This window comes from Elgaria multicarinata, chromosome 8 (assembly GCF_023053635.1).
Source record: "Elgaria multicarinata webbii isolate HBS135686 ecotype San Diego chromosome 8, rElgMul1.1.pri, whole genome shotgun sequence".
Taxonomy (NCBI): domain Eukaryota; kingdom Metazoa; phylum Chordata; class Lepidosauria; order Squamata; family Anguidae; genus Elgaria; species Elgaria multicarinata.
In genome coordinates, this window is record NC_086178.1 from 16,658,941 (window position 1) to 16,686,406 (window position 27,466).

Below are 27,466 nucleotides of genomic sequence, written 5' to 3' on the forward strand. Positions count from 1 at the left end.
CTTACTTTCCAGTTAATAAAAGAAATAATAAAATATAACATATTCGTATTACAATACACCACTAGGTATAATAGGCATTTTTGTCTTCTTGTCTAGTATTCTTTTTTTTAAATATCCAGTAAAAAAATCTAAAATAGTTGGAAGTAAAAAATGAAAAAATAGCTGACTGTGTGTGTGTTTTTAGTTCTTCTTTACAGTGATATGGTAGCAAATACAAGAAAGAATGCACATAATAAACTTGTACTTAAGGTGTTTTCTGGTCCCATCGCTGCCAACAGGGCTCAGGTTGGAGTAGAAAATGAAAAGTAGTTGACAAATTCTTTAGATTTGTGGGAATTTTTTTCTTTCTTTTTTGGCTGTAGCTGTGGTAAATAAGGATCCATGAGTAAAAAATATGGTAAATAAATGTTTTGCTAGATATCTAAAATGCCAAAAGGGAAAACTTACCCGAGCATGAGGACAACATAAAGACTATTGCCCCAATCCAGAATTTTGAGCCTCCGCACCCCCAATCCAAAGAAAACAAGTTTAGCTTACATCCCATTAAAATCAGCCATGACAAAATTATCCTAAAGCTTTCAATGGGATTTAAGTGTGATGAATGTTTTCTGGATTGGGGCCTGAATGTGCAGCAATGCACATCTTGATGTTGTGTGTTTACCCTTTGGTCTTAGGGGAGGAGGCAGCTGGGAATTCCAGGCCTGCAAGAGATTTCTGGATAAAGGCAACCATCTTGGTTTCACTTCAGCCGACCAAATTGATGCTCTTACCTGTCTCCTAATTTCCTTCCATTCTGCACCCCTTTTCCCTCCACCTCTTGGCTTAAGTGGAACTTAAATGATTCATATGAAAACACATGTGGCAATGTAATACATCCCTCCAAAATGGATTTGTGCAGAAATGTTGATGCATTCATTGACAAGGCTTGGCAAATGGTCACACTGAGCCCTATTTTGGCTGTAGAAAAAGAAGGAGATGAAGAAGAAGAAGAAGAAGAAGAAGAAGAAGAAGAAGAAGAAGAAGAAGAAGAAAAGAAGTACTAATTTGCAGCATAAATCAAGATCATGTAGACGGCCAACGCAAACGGTAAATCCTTCTTTCATCACCTGCATAATAATAGCATCCCGTTTGCATATAGAACAGCCTTTTTCGTTATTGCTCTACTTCATAAAAATATAAGGAACTTAGAACAGACGTACACATTACAAACTTAAGGTTCTTTGGTGAAGAATGAAAACAACAACAACAGTATTTCAGCTGTAAATCAATCCCCAAAGCGAACTGCCAGTTCTATCTGTTGATCCGTTGGATCCTCTCACAGAGAAGGGACAGGTACTGGGTCAACTTGACCATGGCAACAATAGCAAGCCCTCCTATCATCATGCACGTTGGCCAAAAGAGTGAGTGGAACAGCACATTAGAACTGTATAGTTTGGTTAGCAGCACATTCTTTTGAACGCCTTCTGGGTCGTAAAAACAGGAGAAGTGCTGATACTTCTTGAAGTTCTCCATGACGACATTCACAAGGGACAGTGACTCTTCAAAGTTCTTGCCACACTTAGGTATATAGGAACACTGTGGGGGGAAAAGACAGATGAAAAAGGAAAGACAGTGCATCTCCAGCTGAACCGAAGGCTCAAGGTGTTTCCGAAAGTGATGCAGAAGGCTACCACTTTAACTGTTATGGCTTTTCTCCTGATGTATGCCTGGGAATGGTAGTTTTGTGAAGAAAAATCTCTGGTACAGCCTTCCCCATTCAAATGTTTTGCAGTAGAACTCTCAGGATCCCTGATCATTAGCTATGCTGGCTGTGGCTGATGGAACTTCATGTCCAAAACATCTGGAGGCCACTAGGTTGAGGAAGGTTGCTCTAACACAATGGTCTTCAACTGGTGGGTCATGAGTGGATCTCATGTTGCAGGATGGGAGTCCAAGAAGGGTCTCAGGTCTGGACCAGTTGAAGACCACTGCTCTAATAAAATGTTTGGTGCCCTACAAAATCTTTCAAGAGTTCCTTGAAAGACATCATGCTGTTTAAATAGTTTTTTGGGTTTTTTTGAAGTGGGGAAAACACCCCCTTTTTCTTACAGGGGAGATGAGCAAGCCCAACTTTGTGAGATTGTTTTGGGTGAGGAGGATTTTTAGCATGTCTGTGCTCAAAGGAACACCTGCTTCTCTTCAGAATATTGTTAGCATACAGTGCTAACTGTGTGTGTGTGTGTGTGTGTGTGTGTGTGTGGTGTAGTGGTAAATTTTGAAGTGCAGTGTCTCATCATTACAGCCTCCATAACCATACCCTCAAGGACAGTCCAAAAATACCCACAGCTGGAATTCTGGTCCCCATATTCTTGTTCTACAATATCACTGTTACAAATGGAAGTCTAGGAGCTTATTGACCAGGGCCCTTTCTACACCTAAGGGTGAAGAGGGAGGGGGCGATCCAGGACTTACCTGCTTCCGGGATAGTTCCTGGGTGTCTAAATGGAAGCGCGACATCCTGTATAAGAGGAGGGATGTTGCGCATGTTGTGCCCATCATTTAAAAAAAAAAACCCAGGAGCCAGAGCGCACTTGCACTCCAGTGCAAAAGTAAGTACAAAAAAAAAGGCCCTATCTTGCTCCCCACCCCACTTCTGATGGCCCTAGACTCCCCGCCCCCTAGCATGGCTCCTTCCCTCTGCTGACCCCCACTACTTGCGGGGAGAAGGGAAGAAGCTGGGATGGAAGCCCACACCACCCGCAGTCCTCAGGATCGTCCCGGGACCGTGGGTAAAACCAGCATAACTGAGGTCTCATTTATCCCAGGGAAATGGAAGGAATCATCCGTTCCTGCTCCTGGGATCCCCTGTCCATCATTTGGAAGCACAGGGATGATCCTGGGGGAAAAGGCCGGTGTAGAAAGGGCCCAGGTCCATACCTGCTTACCTTCAGTAAACCTGTGGGGAGATATGCAGGCTCTTCCCATATTGGAGGCACATACCGCTCTCCCCTGGGAAGATTTACAAGTTCTTTCTCCAGACATTACAGAAGAAGTATGAAAACAGGAAGCTCTCACTTCCTTGTGGCATGCAAAGCAAATATTTCAACAAGATTGGCTTGGTAGTTTGAAAGCAAGACAAATTCGATCTCCTTACATCTCCCCGAGTCCTGATCAGTCAGCATAGCAGCAGGGAAGAGCAAATGTAGGAGTTTAAAGTAGAGGTATAACAACTAGAGTTATAGTACAGACAAGAATCTGAGCAAAGGTCTTAAAACCTGGAGATGAGCTATGCCCAAGAACAGGCCGTATAGAACCCTTCTGAGATGGTTCCGATCAGATCAAACTGGGCACCTATTTTTCTCTGGTTCCGACAGGTGTTTGTCATAGAGGTATCTCAGGGTAAATGAATACAACCCTCTCTAATTGGGCAACATGGGGGTGGGGACAGCTCTTTTCGATTAGCAGGTCTTTGTCCAATTAGTGCTGAAAATCAAAGTGCGTTCTCTTGCATCCACGATCGTGAGAGGCAGAAGTCAGTGGGAGACATCGGTGCCCAGTTCCACGAGGGTGGTGTGACCAGTGAGCCGGAACAGTCACACCAGTTCTCTGTTGACCTCTTGAGGGTTGCTAGCACTGACCTTCTGGGATGGGAGTGCCACCCTCTCCCCAGCAGTGTCAGTAACATCACCGGCACTGAGACGGCTGCTCACTCGGAGGTGAGAGGAATGTGACAACCGGGATCCCAGGGGGCCCATGCTAAGTCCCTGGCTCTGGGTTCATGCTTGCTTTCCTTTGGGGCTGTATTTCCAGCTGGCAGAATGGATGGCAGCTTGTCAAGTTGAACAGCAGGATGTACCCATCAGCTGCTCTTGCCTGCCTCTGACAAGAACATTTTACTCTTTCTGTTTACCTTGCTATTAGAGGAAAAAAGGGAATACCTTTAAAACTTAGGGCAACATGTTTTCATGCTGCATTTTCAAAATTTGCATGGGAGTCACTATAGTGCCATGTCTTTCTGTGCTGCTGTCGGCTTAAATGGAAGCCCTGGAACACATGGCAAGAACTCACTCTCTGGGGTAATCAGGGTTGGTATGACAGGGCACCTGCCAAGGCCCACAGGCCAGCAGGGGCCTGGCTGTCAAAAGCCCCCCCCCTTCCTCCTCCTCCTCCTCCTCCTCCTCCTCGTCACCACTTCCTTTCTCATCTGCTTTCTCTGTCTGGCCTAGGGGACGGACGGACGGACAGAGAAGTGAATAACAGCAGCATGAAAACAGCAGCTTGCTCACTGTCCAGCAAGTAAGTGGGTAGTAGCAACAGCGAGGAGGAGGAGCAGCAGCAAGAGCTGGTGAGAAAGAGGGCAGCCCACTGAGAAAGGGGGTCCCACACAGGCCAGGTTCAGACAATCACAGGGGGAAAAAACAAGCCACCGTGGCTTCTTTTCCCCACCCTACGCATGCTGCTTGTGTGACCGCCATTTCCCTTAATTACCCATGACGTGGTGCGGGTTTGGATGTTATACGAACCCGCTGAGGTGTGCAGCAGGGGTGGCTTCTAAACCACCCCACAACCCTTGCAACAAGCCATAGGTTGTGGGATGGTTTAAAAGCTCCCCCCGCCCCGCCATGTGCCCACCTGATTAGACTTGGGTTCAAATCTGGATTTTGCTTCATTCCTCCCACTGACTGTCATTGGAAATCCACAATTGTCTTTGTGTTTTGACAGAATTTGAAGACATTTGAAGGCATAGCAGCTTCGTTTGAGGAGCTGCAAAGTTCAGAGGAAAAGATCAGGGGCCTTTACATTTCTTTCTTTTTTAAAGGGAACTGCTGACAAAGTTTTAAACTCCTTGTTAAGACGGATAAAATTTTGAAGGCATAGTTGTCCTTTGTGAGTTCATGAAGCCTGCAAAGTTTCTGAATGATAGCTGTAGAGAGGGACCCTTACAAGAGCAGCCTTTACATTTTGTGGAATGGTTAGGTTATGAATTGGTAAGGAATGAAAACTTTAGGAAGAACACACAAGCCAAGAAGAACCTCCACCGCCTCCACCAAAAAAACTCTTCTACATTCTTGCTTCTGCGAGAGAGAGAACTAGCAAAGTACATGGAACACTGGAACAATCTCTCTTGATGCATTACTTCAACATCCCTCTCCTGAAGCCTTGGCAAAATAATTCACTAGGATTAAAAGACAGAGCCACAAAACCCTGCCCCTTCTTCTCCCCACCTAGGGCGTTTTCTTATATGGAGAGCTTGGGGAGAAATGGATCATTATTATTTTTTTCAGACACACTGGGGCTGTCTAAATGTCTTCTAAGCCCCACGGTGGCTGTGAATCAGCGCTGCATCAGTTATACGACACAGCCAACCATTCACAGCCACTGTGGGGGCTTTCCTTCAAAGCTGTGCATTGGAAAGGTCGGGGACTTTGTCCGACTTTTTTCAAAGAAGCAAGGTCACCACGGCCCTTCTGCCATGTGACCTTGCTCCGGGGGCATTACTGGGAGATGGCGACCGGTGATTGTTTGCTGGAAGCCAGGAAGTGGGTGGGAGGTGCGCTCCAGTACTCGGATGACTGCTGGGAAACCCTGCACTCCCTCTTGCCATAGGGATTTCCTGCCCCCACCTCACAGCAGCAATACTGCAGGGTTTCAGGGGGAAGGAGCGGCAAAGTGGCGTCATGAAGACAGGCTCACTTGTCTGTGTCTCTGTCTTCCCCAAATCACTGATGAAGCTTTGGAAAGGTTCAAATTAGATTTGGGCCTTAGCTAGACCTACCTGTTATTGCGCGACGGAGGAGTGAAGATCTCGCAATGTTTTTATCGTGAGATCCCCGCTCTGTTTACACACGGCATGCAACGACCTCAGAGGGAGAGGTGTCGTGCCTGCTGTTTTGTTTTTTCTTAAAGGGGAAGATGCTCATGAGCGCTCGTGCACAAAAGGTAAGGTTTTTTTTTTTAAAAAGTATTTTCCCCGCTCCTCCCACTCCACCCCCGATGGGCGCAGTGCTCCTGAGGAGCTCTGTGGCCCATGCGTGGGTCCTGTCTCCTCGTGAGTAACTTCAAGGAACCAGGACAAACTGCGACCCCCTGCCACACATTCCACGGTCTCGGGCTCAGCCCGGGACTGTGGAAAAAACGGGCTCAAAGGGTAGGGCGAGATCCCGGGGCAAGGCAGGGAACATCCCTCCCTGATTCCGGGATCCCCTGTGCATCATGTGAACACACAGGGATGATCTCGGGGATCGCACTGGGATTTCACCCCATCTAACGAAGGTCTCAGTCTGCTTTGGAGGACTTCTGTTTTTACTTGGACACCTCCCATATTTTTATGGATCAATGTGATGTGGTACTGGATTCAAATCTCTACCAGGCCCCCATGATTATGCGATGATCACAAGCAACGATGATCACGTGATTATGATTATGATTATAATCCCATGATCATATGATTATGCGATGATCACAAGCAACGATGGGCTGTGTGTTTGTCAGCTGTGCGTTGTCACATTAGGCTCTGCAGCATCCTGCCCCAATTGGAGGCTCTGCAGCTGTGTTCGACTTCAACTCCCATCATCCCCAGCCAGCATGGTCAATATAAGAAAAATGCCTGAGTGAGGAGAAGAAGGCCGGAAAGGATGGGGCTGTAGTTTTGTGACCAATGGCCATGCTTGGCTGGGAATTGTGGGCGTCGTCCTACAGCAAAGTCTCCACCCCTGGAAATTGGCTAGTAGGCAGGGCCCAGAAGGGGTGGGAACCAATGGCAGCATTAGTCCATACTGGTTGTTGCCAGCCACTTCCTCGGTATGAAGATTCTCATCTGGGAGAAGGCTACAAACCAGCTCTGCCTTGGAACGGCTCTGCTTTGGTAAACTGAGAGGTCTTTAAGGTCCAACTATTTCAATTCCATTCTCGGTCAGAAACAAAAGTATTACCATCAAGGGCCATTGCGTTTAATACAACTGATTGGGGATTCAGTCTGCACAACAGTATGCAGGAGAGAAAATATATATACAGAAAACCCCAGAGAGGCAATCATAACCTGTAAAACAGCCTTGAGTCAAGCAAGCATTAACTGTACCTGCATTAGATTAAGAGGAAGTGCCGCACGGGAGGCTTTAAGTGTGAATATAAAACAGGCAAAACTCTTCCAGATCTGCAGAGCTAATGTAGCATTGTAGCTAAGGGCCAAACAAGACATTTCACACAGCCGGGTGTCCTCTTTTCTTGGACACTGTTTTAAAGCAGCCTCTATACCGGAAGGCTTTGTATTGGGGGGCTACAAATGTAAGTCGAGGAAGTGTGAGAGGAAGAAACTGCGTCTTAAATACTTCGTGCCTGGCATTTTTTCTCACTCAAAATTGCCCCCAGTTGGTTTGCCACTAGTGGGGGAAAAGATTCAGACACTTTAAACAAAAATAAAATACCAATAAAAATCGTGGTTGGGCAGTTAAGGAAGGGTTCCTGGGACAAAGAAGTTTCAGGAGGTGCCGGAAACAGCACGGTGTTGACGCCTCCCTGCCCTCCAGAGGCAGGGAGTTCCATAGAAAGGGGGCCACCACACTGAAGGCTCTTATCCCACCCACCCTCCAGGGAGTTCTCCCACTCCCAAATTCTATCCTCACAACTATCTTGTGAGTTCGGCTAGGCTGAGAGGTAGTGACTGGCAAAAAAATAAAGAGAGCAAATGCTATTTTGGGATGCATTAATAGAAGTATAGCTTCCAAATCATGCAAGGCACTGGTTTCCCTCTATTTGCACTGGTCAGGCCTCATCTTGAGTATTGTGTCCAGTTTGGGGCACAACACCTCAAGAAGGATGCAGACAAGCTGGAGGGGGTCCAGAGGAGGGCAACGAGGATGATCAGGGGTCTGGTAACAAAGCCTTATGAGGAGAGACGGAAAGAACTGGGCATGTTAGACCTGGAGAAGAGAAGACTGAGGGGAGACATGATCACACTTTTCAAGTACTTGAAAGGTTCTCACACAGAGGAGGGCCAGTATCTCTTCTCGATCCTCCCAGAGTGCAGAACACGAAATAATGGGCTCAAGTTACAGGAAGCCAGATTCCGTTTGGATACCATGAAAAACTTCCTGTTAGAGCAGTACAACAATGGAACCAATTACCTAGGGAGGTCTAGAGGCATTCAAGAGGCAGCTGGACAACCATCTGTCAGGGATGCTTTAAGGTGGATTCCTGCATTGAGCAGGGGGTTGGACTCGATGGCCTTATAGGCCCCTTCCAACTCTACTATTCTAGGATTCTATAAAAGTCACTCAGAGACCTTCATGGTGAAGCAGAGATTTGAACCCTGGTCCTATTCTAACACTTTAACCACTACACCACACTGTCCCTAGATATTGAAGCTGCTGCAACCATGGTATGACAACTGACCTATTACTGCATAACCATCCAACTGCTTGGAAAGGCCCTAAAAATGACCTCCGGCCTTCATACGTGCTTTTCGTGGGGCAGACGACCTGCTGTGTGCCAGTACAACATCATGAAACGGGACGTTATGCACGTTTGTTCTGCTTGGCAATTTGCAACGGCACATCTGATGGCAATCACTGGGATCTGGGCTCCGCTATCTGATTACGACTTATCTCAGGCAATTAAATTCCCTACGTAACGAGGACTGTTGTATCACTGAGTGACTGAAGCCTGATAATGAACAGACATATTTGCCTGAATGTCATCCATGCAAAGTCGAGAGACCTCCAGTGCCCCTTTACATAAAGAAAGACAAACAGCCGTCCGGAGAAAAAACTGCACGTTACAGGATGCAGGTGTGATGCGCCCGGCAACGATGCAGAGTTGGCACAGATGTACTTGCAGGCACAGCTTGGGAGGACGGGTCACAAGCTCTTTCTCCCTCCCTCTCTCTCCATTTGTAATAATCATTTCATTTTCAGTATGAAAGGAAACAGGGCTGCAGCTCAACAGGCGGAAGGTCCTAGGCTCCATCCTGGTATTTCCAGATGGAGATGGGAAAGACCCAGTGGAGGCTGGTGGCTCCGATGACAGCGGGGCGATAAATCCGCTCTGGGTTTCAGTCAGAACCAATCAGAACTCTAATGCAGCTACCCAAGGTGCTGGAAAACATTTTGGCAATAGGTTCAGTGCCTGGGGCAGCTCCTCTACACCTGGAGCAGATTCACTGCCCCACTGACATCAGAGCCACCAGCCTCCACTGCAAAAACCTTGCCAGAAATCCCAGAGAGCTCCTGCCAATCCGTGTGGACAAGATGAAAATGGGAAACTTTGCCCAGTGAAAATATGTTCAAGCAAATGTGCTGGCGATGCATAAAGTTGCACAAGTACTCTGCTTTAGCCTGTATCTGATAGTGGAGCATTTTCAGAATCTTGAGTACTTATTCATTTTAGCAAAAAAATAAAAATAAAAATGCCATGGCGGGAAAAGGCAATGAGGAATCACAGGGTGTAATGGCAGAGGGGATGTTAAGGGAGGTCTTGACCGAGGGGCAAATCACTGTGCAAAACACAGAAGTAGGGTGCTCTTGGCCATCAGGGCCCTTTCTCAGCCACGCTCTTCACCTTCCACTCCATATTTATAACGATGAGGGCTAGAAACGTCCCTTAAAATAAATAAATAAAACCCAACGTTCCCAGGAATCAAAATGTGTGAAAGATAAACTGATCCCATCTGCATGGGGTTTAAGATCTAAAAGGCTGTATCTGGAGATACAGAGCAGCTCTGAGAATTATCCACCAACACACGGTCCATTTGCTTTGAAAATGGATTTGCTATGGAATTTGTCCTTACCTCAGGATTACTTTTAATTGTCTCTTCTGTGTGGTACAGTAAGAACTTTTGCCCCGAAGATGATACATTGACGTACACCTGCAAGCAAGGGTACTGAGAGTTCTTCCAGCAGTCTGGGCCGCAGCTGAAGGAGCAGTTAAAGGTTTCTGTGATGGAGGCGTTGAGCAACGTGCACTGTGCCTCTTCCGTCCAAACACTGGCGAGGAAACAGAGAGAAAGAGAGTGAAAGCATGAGAGTTTGGACGCTCAGAGAAAGGACTAAAAGGACTGGGACGCCATTTTTAGCGGAGGGTTCCAGACACTGGTCTTTTTCAGAATTGTCCAATCTTAGCAAGAGCCCTTCCTGCTAAAACTGTGGCAGCAGGCTGGACCACTCCCAGGGGGGATCTACACTACTGCTTTTAAAGTGCTTTAAAGCACTTTGAAAACGTTTTGAAACCTGTATATGCAGTGTGTCCTGGGCCCCAACAGTTGTCAAAACTGTTATAAAGCGCTTTAAAGCAGTAGTGTAGATTCCCCCCCAGTCATCATGGCTGTCTTTCCCCAACCTGGAGCTCTCCAGAGGCATTGGACTATAACTCCCATTATTCCCAGCCAGCATGGCTGGGGTTGATGGGGTTATAGTCCAACATGTTGGAAGACCCCAGATTGAGGAAGAATGGAGTAGGATCTTGCGATATGTTGTAAGTTTGGGTTGCCTTTGAAGACTATTCACAAACAAGCTATTCACAAACAAGCTATTCACAAACAAAATCAGCTGCGTGTGTATTAACCGGGACTGGACGCGAAGGAGCACACCTTGCCAGTTTTGGAACAGGTCCTCTGGTTTCTAGTCCTTTTCTGAGTACACTTTGGAGTGCAGGTTCTAATCTTTAAAGCCCTGGGTACCTAACCTGTGTACCTGAGGGGCCTGTGTACCTGAGGGAGGGATCACCTGCCCAAACTTGAAGTTCAGCCTCAGAAACCCTGCTCTGAGTTCTTCCCAGCCCACCATCTGATATAAGGGGTTGTGCCTGGGACAGGGACTTTTTAGTTTTGGCACCCCAATTTTAGAATTTCCTTCTGAAGGAAGGTCACATGACCCTGTCTTTATCTTCCTTTTGGATGCTGATGAAAGTTTTTGTTTTAATGTGCCCAGGCCTCTTGGATTTGTTGAGGGCTTTTTAAACTGGTGTGATTTGTTTGCATTGTTATTGAAATGTATTTTTATGCTTTTGTTCTGAAAGCCATTCTGAGAACTATGGCTGAAGAATGCCTAACAAACAACAACAACAAGAATACATTTATTTTAAAAGTTTTTCTACCGCCTTTTGAGGCAAAGTCTCCTGAAGGTGGTTTCAGAAGGATATGTTTAAAACACACACACCACAATAAAATATAAAATACAATGAACTAAAACTGCTGCATAAAACATTTGAAATAACAACTCCAATTTGCAAATTTTTAAAATAGAAAATCATTTAAAAGCAGACTGGAACATCTAGGTCTTTAAGTCCTGCTTAAAACAGTCACAGAGGGAGCTATATGCACAACCTGCAGACTACCATTCCACAAAGATGGTGCCATCACAAAAAAGGCCCTGTTTCATGTGCCCACCACCCCAATAGATCTCACTGGTAGGCATGTGATCCTCCTCTATGGCTGATCTTAGGGCCCAGGCAGGTTCATATAAATGTAGCTCGTTATTAAAAAAAACCTGGCTCAAAGCTTTAAGCATGGCCAACAGCACTTGAAATTGGGCCCGGGAGGTCATTGGCAGCTGGTGTAGCTGGTATGGAATCAGGGTTATGTGCTGTGGTCACCTCTGCAAGCAACCAGGTGGCTACATTCTGCATTGGTTGAAGATGACCTGTCTTTAAAAGCATCCCCACATTGTATTACAGTAGTCTAGTCTGGATGTAACTAACGCCTTAGCTAGACCTACTGGTCTAGCGGGACGGAGGGGTGAAAATCTCACAATTTTTTTATTGCAAGATCTCCCCCTCTGTTCACACGTGGCGTTCACCTCAGACGGAGAGGCGTCGCACCCACCATTTTGTTGTTTGTTAAAGGGGAAGATGCACACGAACGCTCGTGCGCAGAAGGTAGTTTTTTTTTAAAAAAAAACTTATTTCCCCTGCGCCCCCCACCCCACCCCCAATGGGCGCAGAGCTCCTGAGGAGCTCTGTACCCCGTGTGCAGGTCCCGGCTCCTTGCGAGGAACCGCGAGGAGCCGGGACAAACCGTGGCGCCCGGCCACACATTCCGTGGTCTTGGGTTCAGTCCGAGACCACAGAAAAACCGGGCCTAAAGGGGAGGGTGAGATCCCGGGGCAAGGGAGGGATCATCTCTCCCTGATCCTGGGATCTCTTGTGCGTCATGTAGACGTACAGGGACGATCCCGGGGATTGCCCCGCGATTCGCCCCATCTAGCTATGGCCTACGGCACTGATGTCTTGGCAACAGGAGTACCCACTCTCCCCACCCACCGCCATTTGTGTGTAGTTTAGCACTCTTTCTCTCAAATGTATGAAAAGTTGCCAAAAAGAGGGTCCATTTACACAGCAAACATGTTTGCGAAACAGGCTTCTCTAGTTCACCTGAGCAGCAATATGAAGATACAAGCTCTCTCCTGTTGCATGACCTCATCATCTGGAATTCACTGGTACGTTGCTTCTGAACATGGAAGCTCTATTGAGTGGGCAAAGGTAATATTGATTGATAGGCCACAAATTTATCTAATGCCCCCCTCCCTTGTTAAAGCCATCAAAACATGTTGCCTGCAATATTCTATCTCTCTAGAGTGTTGTCAGGCTCAATTAATTTCAGGTTACTTCGTTGCTTTGATATTCATGGTCGGTGTGTGGGCTGCAACATCGCCAGTGATTCCAGAAGAGTAATTTGACCTTAACTGTAATTGGAGGGGATGTATAATTAAGAGTGCCTGACAAGATAGAGATTCTGAAATGTAAAGAAATACCCCACGCTGGCTTTCTAATCCGGCTTCTCGCCAAAGAATTAACTCTTTCTGAGGCAAACAATGATTCCTACTAACCATTGCAGAAATAAATAAAGAAACCTTACTCTAGTTATGGGGCAGGAGGATGAGGGGAAAACCTTTAGGCTTGGACTTGTCATTTGCGACATGGGCCTCCTGTATGACATCATTCATGTGCACCGGGATCTGGAAGCCACAGCAAGTAAGCAAATCAATGCTTTAGTTCTGGCATCTCCAACATGGTGCCCACAGGCACCATTGTGCCTGGGGATACCTCCCTTGGTGCCCACCATGCTCTCTGCCTCCCTTGACTTTCATTTTATTTCTGAAGGTATTTTTGTTTATTTTATTTTTTTAAGTTGGGTGGCTGGTATGCTGCAAATTTGAAGTGCCATCTTGATTTGGGTTCAAAAGAGTGGTTTTATTTGAGTTCAAAAGAGTGGTTTTGTATTTTCTACCTCAGACCCCACTTCTGTCAGGTTATTCAGGGCAAGTTACTTTTCTTTGGGCTCATCAGTTTCACTTTAGGGAAAGGAGTGTTTTGTGAATGGCCATGCTCACCATGGCAGCCATTTTGTGAGAGCACTGATGACATTCTCTCAAAATTCCCAATGTGCCCATTAACCCTCCCACCCCCAAATCTGGGGACCCCCATATGAAGTCCAATATATCTGGAGAGCAGCAAGTTGGGAAAGGCTGACTTAAACTGACTCAGTATGGGATGCATCTCCAAAACTGATTATGGTTTTATAATTTCTCCCTTTAGCCTCAGCGCAACTCTAGGGGGGAGTCTACACCAGCCATTTATTGCAGGATTGTATTGTAGTCGTCACTTATGGGCCACATGATGTTCAGCTGCTCCCGCGGTGATCTTGTCTCCAACTTTCACTTTTACCGGAATATCCCTGGCTGCTTTTGTCACGTTTTTTCCGGCTTTCTCACTTCCATTGCAAAGAACGTTTGCAGTGTGTCCCCCCTTTGCGAGGTCATTGGTGTTCGTCATGAGTTCTGGGTTCAGTGAACAGCCAATTAGCTGTGAGGGGCGTGTGCATGGGTATCTGCATGTTTAACCACCGAGTGTTTTTTTTAAAAAAATACAAACAAATCTGTGCACAGGAGCATGTATTCAACAGAGTTCCTATCCCCCCATGTGTTGCTGCATATCTGCGCTCATGCGCATCCCTCATGAGTAATTAAAAAAATATCCTGTGCCCAATAGCCATCTGCCTAGCCCCACCCACTTCTACCAATACACACGCAGAACCCCAGTAACGGGGCACACAATGGCACTCCTCTAATTGCAGGAGGGAATAGTCCTGTGTGCCTCGTGAAGGGCAATCCTGGAAGCAAGGAAACTTCGGGAGCATGCCTCTTCCATTGCGAATGGTCTGTAGGGCCTAATCTACACCAAGCAGGACATTGCATTATGAAAGCGGTATGAAAGTGGTATATAAAAGGCAGGAGCCACACTACTGCTTTATAGCGGAATGGGCCCACTGACACATACCATATACCGCTTTCATACCACTTTATCCTGCTTGGTGTGGCTCCTGCCTTTTATATACAGCTTTCATAGTGCAATATCCTGCTTGGTGTAGATTAGGCCCAGGTGTAAATTAGGCCCAGGAATACACAGCAGGGCCTGCGCAGCCTGGCTGAGGCGGAAGAGATGCTTAGAGCACATGTAATGAATCACAGGCCACAGACCAAGCCTTCTGCTCTTTCACTGAAAAGGGAAGCACCAAAAGTTTGGGGAAAAATTACACGAAGTAGCTACAAGAAATACAATTGATAATATCTCACTCCTAGCAATGTTATTAGATAGATCAGCAGGGTTTCCACTTGTGAGGAGGAAGGTATTAGCTCTACGCAAGAAGGAAAGGAAAAATAACACCTCAAAGTGCTGTAAAATAGCTTGGTCTCTTGCACAAATTAAACTTCCATTCATTTTTATGTTATCTTACTCATTTGAAAGCTTATGTTTTCTTTAGGCTGCTGCTTATTGCTGCTGCTCCCTGCTGAATTAGGCGGTGGCAGTGTTTTGCAGTGATAGATGCTCAGTATTTTATGGACTTCGCAGATTAGCCGATATGGATATTAGTCAGAAACCCATACTGCGAAGGGAAAAGGCTGCAAAATCTTTTCATTTCTCTGCTGCTCCGATTAATCCAAGGCTCAACAACGACAAGAGTAGGCGATCATATATATGAAGCTAGGCCCGGAACACTAAATCCCCTCACGAGGAGCTCAGTACTGTTTCTGTAGCAAGCTGCTTGGTTTGCTTCTTGTGCCACTTAAAAAGACACAATAGATGGGTCCTCCTGAGTCATTCAGGTCTGGTATAAATTTAGGGTGGAAACTGAAGAGAAAAACGGACCCCCAAATGGCAACAGGGCTGACATTAAGGATAGGCATGGTGAGGGCCCACATCCCAGCACGGGCTCACTGACAAGAGCTCTTTGGAGTTCCTTTCTTCTCTTGAACATGCTGCCTCTCAGCCTGTCCCAGACAACCATTCTGGTGAGAAGGTCCCAGGTCAACAACTGGTTGGCCACTGTGCGAACAGAATGCTAGTCTAAATGGACCCTTGGTCTGATCCAGCGTGGTTCTTCTTATGTTATTAACTTGAATTTGTGAACATAAAAGCAGCATCTTCAGGTCTTCAAGTGCCTCTGTTAAAGAACTTTTTGACATGGGGCATGAGGATAAGGACTTGACTTTTTGGATAACTGAAAAAATTCAGGGACGTGGGACCAGGCTACACCATCAACTGAGAAGGAGGGAAATATTCTGGATTTACATCCTAAGGACAATACTGCCTCAGGGACTCAACAAAGAGTACAACTGGATGCCAGTATGGTAACCCTGGTTACTCCCCTTTTCCTTCCCTTTCCCCCCACCACTGGATTTTGTATTGCACTTTCCATTTTTTTATATATAGTTGTTGTGAGGATAAAATGGAGAGGAGGATTATGTTATGTTGGATTCCTTGGAGGAAAAAAGGCAGGATATAAATGTAATAATAAATAAATAACTGGCATTAAAAGCTTTAAGCTAAAATATGCTTGTATTTTTGGTCCTGCCCCCTTTTGCCTTTGACTCCACCCATCACTGGAATGCATCCCTCACGCACTTCTTCGAAACTGAATCCATCCCTTTGTCTGAAAGAAATTCACCCAAAGTTTAGATGATTAATTTACAGTGAAGCTGATTAAAGCTTGGCCCTATAAAACTGTGTGAAATGGATAACAGGGTGTGCATTCATTTTAAATGGAACTCATTCAGTTCAACTTTCATTTGTTACACATCAAATGTCTTGCATACAACTGCGTTTGGTTTTGTTATCTTTTTCCTGCCCATTCACGGTTGATTTGTGGATGGGGTGGCTTTTCTTTCATTGATACAGGAACTGAATTTATTTTCGTATTTTCCTAGGATATCCTAGACCAAGGGTCCTCAAAGTTTACTCCCAGGGCCCGCTTGAGAAAGCTGAAAATAACAGGCCCACCAGTCACAAAGGGGTAAAGATGGAAGCAGAGTTCGCCATAATCAGCTGGCAATTGCTGATATCATTTATATTGATATCTAATCTCTCTCTGAAAATGTAGCAGGGAGTTCCATAATTCAGCTTTACTCAAGTTAAATTCACACAGTGGTTTTGGAGGTATCATTACTCAGGCTTCCCATTTGGGCAGAATTTGCTGATCTAGAGGCTCCAGAGGTTTCCAACATGGTGCCCACGGCTTTCTGGCTTAACCACCATGTTTAAAGCTGTGGTTTAAGGTGTCTTCTGAATGACGTCTAACTCTCTCTCAGAACTCCAAGAATGCCTTCCAACACAAAAAGGTTATGGACCCCTGCTGTAAGTAGAGAAAACTATTTATTTTATATTTTTCCCTACCCCCATATTGCTCTCAAAGTTTTTTTTTACCCATCTTCTATCATTACTTCTCCCCTTCTTCTTTCACACTTAACTTGTACCCTATTCTCAACTGTCAGATTCTTTCCTCCTCTTCTTTCGCTTTTACTTTCACTTCCTCCTTTCTTAACCCCTTCCTCTTTATTCCCAGTTTTTAAAATTATTATTGTTGTTGTTGTTGTTGTTGTAAATCCTGTGTTGCCATGGCACTAGTAGTCTGAAAATGATTGGATGAAAGTATGTTTGGCCGTTTTCCTTGTAACCGGAGTGAAAACACATGATGTCAAATGAGGTGGTGTTTGGTACGGAGCAAATAAACCAGCACTGAACCATTTGGCATGGAGCAAATAAACTTATTGTTTTGCTATTAAAGCTCAAGCTTTGAACTTCTTTGAACTTTCAAAATTTTCTGCACCTCTACACTGCTCATGCTTCAGTTTAAAACAAAAATTTGCAAAATCAGCCTGGTGGATTTCTAGTAATAACCATTACACTAATGTATTTTTATATAGATTATTATTTTAAAATATTAGCCTTGTTCTCTAACCAACCCATGTTGTCACATCTGCCTTGCAGGGTGTATGGTGTGATAATGCACACATTACTGAGACCCACCTAAATATTGGCCAAGGTCCTGACCCACAGTTTGAGAAACACTGTCCTAGACATTGTGTCTTCCCAGGGAATTCTAGGGGGAAATGGTGGCTGACAATTGGGAAAATGTGATTTTTTGGGGGGTGGTAGTTGTCAGTCCCTCCCAGCTCAGAATGTTCCGGAAGGATGCAGCATCCAAGCCATTCTAAGAAAACAAAATGGCTGCTTTGAGAAGGAGGCCTCTCAAACCAGCCCCTCTTCTGCCATTCATACACCCAACAGATAAAATGAAACAAAAACAAAAACACCCACCCTGAATATGAATAACCAAAAAAAGAGAGGTCATGTTAACAAATGAATAGTAAAATGAATAACATTTTGGATAATAAGACTGAATGGAATAATGAAAGGAATAAATATTTCTGGCAGCCTCTTCCTTTCTAGGCCCGAAGGTCCAGTGTTTTCTTTTTGCATTTCGATTCAGCTGCGCTTAGAACAATATTATACACGGGGAAAAGAAGAATTACCTTTGCATGTATGACCTCAGCAGCGTGATTCCCAGGAGGAAGTACATCATAATGGAGCACACCATCATTGTCAGTCCAAGGAGTATCGCCCGGTCCTCTCCTGCTTTGAGAGCGGTGACTGTTTTCCTTTTGTCCAGTAGATCATGATCCCTGATTTTTTGGTAAATATTTCTGAGGTTGAAAACAATACATTCTTATGTGGAGTTCACACTTAATCAATAAACCCTCTGAAAGGATTGACTGCTCCACTGCCAAGGCCTGTCTCATGGGAGATCAGGGCTTTGAGTTTTCCACAGCTGATGTTTTTCTAAACAATTTCCTCGGACCTGGTAGGGAAAAACCACTGACATCCAAAATACACAAGAGGATGAATAGCGTGAAATGTTTTCGGAGGACTTTTGTGTGTGTGTGTATGCCTGGAAATATTTCAGCTTTAGAGGAATAGATCTGCAAAACCTGAAGTAGACTGTAGGTTGCAATCCTTATATTAGAGGTGGGTAACATGTTTTTGGCCAACAACTCCCATGATCCCTCACCATTGGCTATATACCGGCAAGTCTGATGGGAGTTGAAGGCCAAAACCTTAGAAGGGCCACAAATTGACCACCCTTGCCTTAAATAGGGTGACCATATGAAAAGGAGGACAGGGCTCCTGTATCTTTAACAGTTGTATTGAAAAGGAAATTTCAGCAAGTGTCATTTGTATATATGGAGAACCTAGGGAAATTTTCCTCTTCATCACAACAGTTCAAGCTGCAGGTGCCCTGCCCACTTTTAAATCTGGTCACTCTAGCGTAGCTCCTGCACTTTTAACTGTTGTGATGATGAGGGGATTTCACCAGGCGCTGCATGCATAGGAATGACACCTGCTGAAATTCCCTTTTCTATGCAACTGTTAAAGATACAGGAGCCCTGTCCTCCTTCCCATATGGTCACCCTACCTTAAATCATCCACACCAGGGGAACTTTATGGGAGTATCCAGTAAACTTCGTTACACGATTGACGTTACAATCCTCAAAAGTTGGCTTGAGTTGTCAGTGCTTTAGGAATGTCCTGATGGGATTACTGTATTGTGCTTTACCTTGAACTGCCCTTGAAGAAAGTTTGGAAGCTTCAAATGCTCCAGAATGCAGCTCTTGGGGTTTTGTATGATGCCAACCAATTGACTCATATTCCATTGGTCCTTTGGCAACTTCACTGGTTGCCAATCTATTTCTGGGCTCAATTCCAGGTGCTGGGTTTTGCCTTTAAAGCTTGCAGTGGTTTGGGATCAGAATATTAGGATTCAACTCTTCCCAAGCAAATACAACAGGAAACATCTCTCCACATCTGAAGACTCTTCTCTTTGTCCTAGTGATAAGGGTTAGAGTCTTTTCAGTAGTGGTACCCATATTGCAGAGTGATCTTCTGAAAGCGGTACAGCTTCTCCCTTTGTTGCCCACATTTAGGTGAGCGTTGAAAGCAATTTTATTACAGTGGGGATTTTTTGTTTTGTTTCTGGTTCCGGCTCTTAGTGCATTTTAAAACTGACAGAAGCGTTCTAATGATTCCTATTTTACTGCTCTGATTAGTTCTGTTATTCTATTTTGTTGTAGTTTAAATCCTTGTGAGCTGCCCTGAGTTTATATTGATACAGAAGGCAGGACATAGATTACAGGAATAATATCATGCCAGGGTCCGGAATACAGCTCTTGGGATGAACAAATGCATTTTCAGGGGGTGTTTGAAGGGAACTACAGTTTCTGCCTCTTGAACCACACATGGGAGAGTGTTCCAGCGAGTGGGTGCCACTACCGAAAAGAACTGCTTATGTGCTGTTGTCTGACATCACACTGTTTGTCATGGAATGATCAACAAGACTTCCTTGGAAGACTTCAGGCAGATTTGGTGTATATAGGGGAAGGCGATCCGCTAGATATCCTGGCCCCAAGTTGTTTACTTGGAAATAAGTCTTTCGTTGATTTCTTTCCAGGAGAGTACACATTGGATTGCAGCTTTTATTGACATAGGACTGTGGCCAAGATATTTATGATTATTTGGGTGATTCGTGTTTTTATGATAATTAGTTTTCATCACATTTTCCCTTCCCTTATCTCCACCAGACTGGTGTATTTCATTTCCAATTTACTGCTAGTTACTAGGGATGTCTTGGAATTCATTTAAAAACAAAATACCAGAGTCTTTAAAAAATTGCTGATATTTTCCCTGGTGGAAAGGAAAAAAACAAAATCCTTTCAAGATTGTTTATTTCCACTGGCTACGTGGGAATTTATTTTGTTGTTGTTCTTGTTGTTGCAACCTATGTTGGACGGTGTGAGGCAAGCTTAATTGCGTTCAGAGAAATGATGTGAAAGAATAAGCAAGCATCACTTGGCGCTGGCTATTTATCAAAATGTATTTAACTGTGATGGCTCACTATCGGAACGCGCATCATCGCCAAAGGAGAGCAGGCAGGAAAGGCAGCAGCTGACACGCTGTTTCTGGAACATTAGCCCATCGCGCGACATAAGTTGTGTCATTCTGTAGACATAAAATGGGCACGACGCAATCAGTCAGCAGTGTCACCAGGACGCAAATGTGGTTCAAATGGAAGATCGAGAAATAAGATTGCTAATTGAAAAGGGGTTGCCAGCGTCCTTCTACGGGAGTCTATGAGCCATGAAACGAACAGAGAAACGGTAATGAAAAGATGAACTAACAGGCAAGAAACCATCTGTTGACAAGACCCGTGTTTAAAGAGATGCCTGTGCTACAGTTATGTCTGGTTTGGCCCTGTGGAGCCGAGCGGTCTCTATAAGTAACCTGTTGATTGGTTATCTCAGAAATGAAACGCCTTAGAAGCAAAGCTGAAGCCTATGGGCTGAGTGTCTACATAGGGGTCTGCAACTGGCAGCTCCTCAGCCAAACCTACCCCACCCCGAAACATACGGTTTGGCCACCCGGTTGGCAAAGAGCAGGAAACATGCACAGAGGGAGCAAGGGCTCTGGCTGTGGGATTGGAGGGAGATGGGCTTTGCCTTGTTGCTGGAGAAGCAGGAAGCCAGAAGAGGATTGGGGTCAGAAAGGATTGGGATCTAGTGGTCATTAGGCTGTAGCTGCTTGAAATCTGTTTTAGTAGGATCTATTAGTATTTGATCTACTGATACTCACCGTGGGCGCTCTGGATTGGGCAAGCTATACGTTTGAATTAACAAATACATAAATGAAAGAAAAGCATTTAATCAAAATAGCTGTAGGAGGAGGTCTTTGGAACACCGAGTTGATAACTAGGGGACGCGAGTTTCCACCATACTCCTCTATGAGAATGTGTGTAGGGTTAGGGCAAAATGCCCCTGCTCCATTTCTGCACCTCATTTGCAGGCGTAGGGTGGCCATATGTCCGCTTTTACGGAGGACAGTCCTCTGTTTGAAGGGCTGAGGACAGTCCTCCGTTTGAAAGCCTCCTCCATTTGAAGGGCTGTCCAGCCCAAGTCTGGTTTAAAGATAAAGGACCGTCAGAAGGAAGAGCTAAAGGGCCTTAAAGCTGCCCATCGACATCACCTGGACAGCAGCAGACTGAGCTGTCCTCTCACAGTTCCTCTGGTCCTACAGTTCATCTACACCAAGCAGGATATTGCGCTATGAAAGCGGTATCTAAAAGGCAGGAGCCACACCAAGCAGGATAGAGTGGTATGAAAGTGGCATATGGTATGCATCATAGAATCATAGAATAGCAGAGTTGGAAGGGGCCTACAAGGCCATCGAGTCCAACCCCCTGCTCAATGCAGGAATCCCTCAATGGGCCCCAACAGTTGTCAGTGCACTTCAATACCATTATAAAGCAGTCCTGTGGCTCCTGCCTTTTATATATCGCTTTCACAGTGCAGTATCCTGCTTGGTGTAGATGCGGCCCTAGTCTTCCGGTCTCTGGTGAGATGTACTGTACTTCTATTTAAACCATAATAACCCTTTGTAAATTTGCATTTATATATGTAAATTAGCCTAGGCAAATTTTATGCAAATTGGCATCCTGTTTGGTTCTCTCTTTGGGTGATACATCTCCTCTTTTGGGGCAATTCACAAGTGACCACCCTATAAATAGGGGAGGATTTCAGCTATTATCAGGGATGCCAAGGGAGCAGCCTCCTCTGGGGATGGGGACTGGGAGCTCCCAAGAGCCTTTAATTAATTTGTTTCTTGCAATAATAATAATAATAATAATAATAATAATAATAATAATAATAATAAAAAATTTATTTCTTGCCTGCCTTTCCCTTTGGATTCCATTCTTAGCCCCCATGCAGTGTGTGTGTGTGTGTGTGTGAAGTCAGGAGGAACAACCAGCTGGGTGGGAAGTTTAAACCTCCCCTACTTGTGCATTCTTGTCCTGATCCTGATTGGGGCCCTCCACGTTTACTTGAAGGTAAAAAAAAAAGGGTTAGGATTGTTGACTGCATACTACATATTTAACATAGTGTGTACATTAGCCCTGCGTTTAGTAGTCAGAGGGAGCAATCCTGTGGCCCATGGGCAGTGTTTGAGGGGCCATAGGATACTGGGGATTCTGCCACTGAGCTCCGACCTTGGAAGGGGGAGTCAGAGAACTGCCCCCTCCCCGTCACAGCCAGCGCAGAAAGAACTGTGAAAGCTGCCCTCCAAGGTTGGAAACTCAACCTCAAAGAGGAGAAAAAGGGGATGTTCTGGTGGCAGGGAGGGGAGAAACTGGAGAGGCCAGGAAACAAGTTATCCTGAGCCTCTGCCAGCCTCGTTACCTCCCCCTCTGAAGCACTATTGCTAGATGGGCTAAAAAAGTCCATCTAGCAAAAATATGCATGGCAGGACGCAGGAAGGTGAAGATTGCCTCTGTTGTACTGTGCTGGATGATCAGAAGACTCCCAGATTTGGAGGCTTCCTATCGAGGGTGCGATTGATAGGACCGGACCCTAAATCAAGCACTCCTGACACCTATGTATGGCAACAAAAGTTACCAGAATGTGTTTGCCCTTCCAATTCATAAGGACATAATTGCAGCCCTGCTGGAAAATGGTCCATCCATGTCAGCATCCTCTTTACCACTGCGGCCAATCAGAGGCCTTTGGGAAGCCCACAGCCAGGGCATCATGGCAATAGCCCTTTATTGCAGTTGTTCCCCTGCACCCGGTATTCCATGGCTGACTTCTTCTGACTAATAGACATGGATGAATCATAGACCTCATCGCTCTGAGTTTGTACTTTAGTCCCTTTTAAAGGTGCCGAACCTAGTGGCCATTTATTATGTCTTATAGCAGTGAATTCCACAGATCAATTCTGCACCGTGCTACATCTTGGATCCAAAAAAGCCACACGAGCGCATTACTGCGCACATCTCTTCCTGCCACAGAACCGCAAGCTGCACCACCAGAGTTGGGTTTCGAGGATTATGTGACTTTCCATTAGCTTTTTGCCAGGTGTTAGGAATAGGAAGCCTCCAAAACCCTGGTGAATCTCACAGAAAGAATTTAATTTTGAGTTTAGTTTTCTGAGAAGCCCGCCATGCCAAATTTGGCTTGGTACTGTTAAAAACACAACAAAACAGAATCCTCTCATTTTCATCTGCTATGCAACTGCTAAGTGCAATAAAATCAATGACTGAATGAAATTAAACAAAATTGTCACTTCTGTGGCTGTCGAGGCTCACTTAGTTTACTGTATCTGTCATTCAAAATGATGGCGCGATTGATTTTTGGCTTATAGTCTAGCATTATACACTGTATTGGAATTTTTGTAGTGCATTATATCGTGTCATTCCAGCAGAGTTGCGTTTTCTATGGTGCAGGTGTGAAAAGGATTAATGGCAACCAGAGTAAATTGAGCTAGTTGATTAAATTGGAAAGGAAGGTGTGAATGAATATGGAAAAGAACTCTAAGGCAGGCTTTGCAAGGTGGGTTTCCTGTGAAAAAGCTGCAGTAATCTTCAAACTGAACTCCTAAAGCCGGCTTTGTATTTGGGGGTGGGGGAAGAAAAGAAAGTGGAAATACATAAGGTATCAAAAGCCCAGAGGTAGTATTGTTTTCCTCTGAAGGAATATCCCTGTGTGCTCAAGTCATCTGATGAGGCCTTGTTCTGGGGCCAACAGCAGGCTAATACTTACAAGGAACAGGGCTTTTTCAGTGATGGCTCCATTAGCAGATCAGGGAGGCTCACCTTGTTCCCTTTTAGCTTTAGAAGGTGGGTCATACGACTTCATTATTTGAAGCGGCCTTTGATGCAGCGGACCAGGAGGGGATCTACACTAGTCAAGTTAGAACGTGTCTTACCATTTTTAAGTGTGCGTTTGGTAGTATTTTGCCACCTGATGTTCAGTTTGTGACGTTTTATTGTTGTCTGTTCTCTGGTTTTTATTTTGAACTTCTCTGAAATAAGTCGTTCTATTTGGTATGATGTGGCTGATTTCATCGTATTAAATGGGTTTCCTGTGGTTCTTAATTAGCCAATCGCATTCCGGGGGCGGGGGGGGCATGTTTATGTAATTTCCGCGCCCAAAGTTGGAGCTGTTTTTTTCTTTCAAGCCTCTTCTTTCAAGCCACTTCCAGTTTCACTTTTGAGAGGCTGCGGGATCGTTTGTAAGTGGGGGATTCTCGGAGAGAAGAGGAAGTGGGAGGGGAAATTGGCAGCCGGGGAAAAAGAACAAACAGATTTCTTTTCTTAGTGTGGCCAAAAGGAATGCATTCCCACGGAAAGAGAAAAGTAAGTAAATGTTTTAAAAACTGCTATGTTTTAAATCGTTCAAAAACAAAACGTTCAATGACAGTAAAAACAACGTTTCATATACTAGTGTAGATCCCATTCAGGAAAGCTGCTGTCCGTCTGCTGTTTTATGAACTGCCTTTTGCTGGATGTAGCTGTTTAATTAGTCATGTGACTTCAATGGGATTTTGATTGTAACCTCCCGGAAGCATCCTGCCAGGGCGAATAGACAGCATTTATATAGACGAATGCCAGTTCCCGTCTTCCTCTCGCAGTCCCACATGAGCAATAAAGCCCAGAACGGGTATGTACACATGAGGGCAAGGCAGGCAGGAACGAACTGAATTCTTAGTGCCTGAGATGGGCCGGCCCTACTATTTGGCAGAGCAGGGAAGCTGCTGCAGGCAGCTGATTTGGGGTGTCATGAAAGGGCAGCAAATTATTGGTTATTTAAATTATTATTATTATTATTATTATTATTATTATTATTATTATTATTGCAGTTTTTACTGCCGTGGAGGGGAAGAAGTGCTTGAGGGATTTCCAGGGTCAGATGCCAAAATAACGTGACTGGCCTTTGATACTATGCCCCAATGGTGTTGGGAGATGTTTGCTACTCTGCCTTAGATAGCAAAATGACTCAGTCTTTATTTTTATTTATTATTGCATTTATATCCCTTTACCCTCACAGTCTGCAGGGATGGCTGCACTGGGAGATGAGAGTGTGCGGAGGGAGGCAGGCATTGGAGAACCAGCAATGTTGGAGCTCACCTAAATTCTCTGGAAATCACTTGGAAGTTCTTTTCATCAAACTCCTGTTTTTGACCTGTTTTTCCAGCTCATTCTAATGGGAGAAGTGCACCTGTTTGTGCGCAGTTTTCAAAAGTGCCCATTTCCCCCTACATTTGACCATAGCTTGAAAACACGCTGATTTGCTTTGTTTTTGTTTAAAAATGCTTGTTTTGGAGTGCGCGTTAAAAGAAACAAATGCATTTTTTGAACACAACTGCAAATTTGAGAATTTGCGAACATTTCTCCCCCCCCCACAAAAAGCGCTCGTGCTCGCACCTGCCCCTTGGCATTGCGAATGGGATGCATTTGCATGATATGTGAAGAGAAATGAAGTTCTCATCCATCACTAGAGTGGGGAGCAGAGCTGGGAAGGGCTGGAACTCTTGTCTCATCTGCCACTTGTCAAATGTGCTGGCCCTTTTGTCAGTGAACAAGGGTCCATGCATTTTGGTCAGCCTTGGTAGGCCTCATCCATGCGCTACTGGCACCAGCACTGGCGCCACCAATGTCCTCTGGCATGTGCAGAAGACTTGGCCAATGGGAGGGGGCACAGTCCCTTACTTTGTGCTGCAAGACTCCTGCTGTTTCAGAGAGTTTCCAAAACAGCCTTCTCCAACCTGGCGCCGTGCAGATGTCTTGGACTACAACTCCCATCATCCCCAGGCAGCATGGCCATCTGGAGGGCACCAGGTTGGGGAAGGATACTCCAGAGTCTGGTGTGAAATGAGGGATTGACCTCCTGTTGCTGTCAGAAAAGGTGTGTGTGTGTGTGTGTGTGTGTGTGTGTGTGTGTGTGTGTGTGTGTTCTGTCTCTGCCACCCACCCCCGGAGTAAAGAGAAAGACACCTCCTTCCTCCAAGTCCAGTGACAAGAAAACTCTGAGAAGGAGCTCTCTCAGCCATTCCAGTGCTACTAGAAAGAGATTTATGTTTCTCACTGGCAAGTTGCTGACTGCATTTTTGGACCCCTACTAGTAAATAATAATAAATAATGCAATTATTAACAGAAGCGCATGTTCCTCCCGAAATATAGCTTGGTGTGGATCAGACCAACTTAGACCTTTTCCAATGTGGCAAAATAGTCAGGCAGATCCCTAGTGGGCTTCCATGCCTCTTCTGGGTGAGACTCAGTTCTGTTATCATGCAAATACCGTTACAATTACATCTTAACAGATGGTTTGCAGTGTTGGAGAAAGAGAGGGCATGAACAGCCCCTCCCATCAACAACAAAGCAAAACAAAATCCCCCTTGAAGAAAACACTTCTGAAATGGCTGTGCATGGATGTGGATTACTGTGGCGATAGACAGCAGATCAGTTTAACTTATTAAGCAGTTATAGAGCAGGGATCTTCTGCCTCTTAAAAAGTGAGCTGAAATTTAAAACTAACAAAATAAACTTTAAAAATGACTTTTCAAAATGGTGTGGGCATGGAAGAAGGGAAGGAGTGTCTTGCTAGTCAGCACTGACGTCACCAGTACTAGCCAATAGGTGCTGGTTACGAAATCACTTTCATAATTGCAGGACAAAAAAGCAGCGTAGTTTCTCCTTGGCCTCCATGCTCCCGGCCCGCCTTCAAGGGCAGCCAGTGTATTACTGCTGTTATGCAAATAGGTCTGAGCAGGCTTTTACAGCAACACAGACGCCACGTACCTTCTCTCGTCATGTCTGTAGGATGTGGAACTCCTCCCGCTGGTCCAAATGAACATCTTAGAGGATTGGTCTCCACTGCCTCTCCTTACCGTGGAGGTCTTGGAGGGATGCCGGTAGGACCTAAGAGGAAACAGATAGTCTTCGTCACGATGTGTTGGAAACCTGCCAGACCGCATGGCAGCAGTGCAACCCAAGGGCCTAATCCCGATTGCCTCATCAAACACATGGCGGGCCATGCTCCATTGGAAGGTGGCGTTCAGATGATGTGCAAGCCAATGGTGATGACCTTTCTCTTCCCTTCCAGGAGGTTCACTTGACACTAAGTGATCCCCAGCCCTTATTCTTCTCTTGTTTCCTTTCTCCCCTCCCCTCTGCCCCAACTTCTATCAGACTTAACAAAACCTCATTTCGCTGCCTTCTCAAGTGCGGTGTTTTACTTTTTATTTTTTGGCATTGCGAGCCCAGTCACGGTTAAATAACCCTGCTGAACATTTCGCTTCTCCACTAGTCTTTGCAGGCCTTTCCTCTCCCTGCAGC

General features: G+C 45.2%; 1 protein-coding gene across 1 annotated transcript; it reads right to left on the reverse strand.

Annotated features, from left to right (window-relative positions):
- KCNMB2 (potassium calcium-activated channel subfamily M regulatory beta subunit 2) lies at nucleotides 1-27,466 on the reverse strand. Its single transcript, XM_063131952.1, has 5 exons — nucleotides 27,367-27,466; nucleotides 26,930-27,049; nucleotides 17,781-17,930; nucleotides 9,764-9,959; nucleotides 1-1,575 (listed from the first exon to the last, which is right to left on the reverse strand). The coding sequence occupies exons 1-5, from the start codon at nucleotides 27,381-27,383 to the stop codon at nucleotides 1,291-1,293; spliced, it is 768 nt and encodes a 255-aa protein (XP_062988022.1). The 5' UTR covers nucleotides 27,384-27,466; the 3' UTR covers nucleotides 1-1,290.

Bases quoted from the DNA above. Each gene is read 5' to 3' on its own strand.
- KCNMB2 (XM_063131952.1), bottom strand. The intron at 17,931-26,929 runs GTACGTGGCGTC...CCAAAAAATCAG, and splicing joins TACAGACATGACGAGAGAAG to GGATCATGATCTACTGGACA. The intron at 1,576-9,763 runs GTAAGGACAAAT...TTCCCCCCACAG, and splicing joins CAATTAAAAGTAATCCTGAG to TGTTCCTATATACCTAAGTG.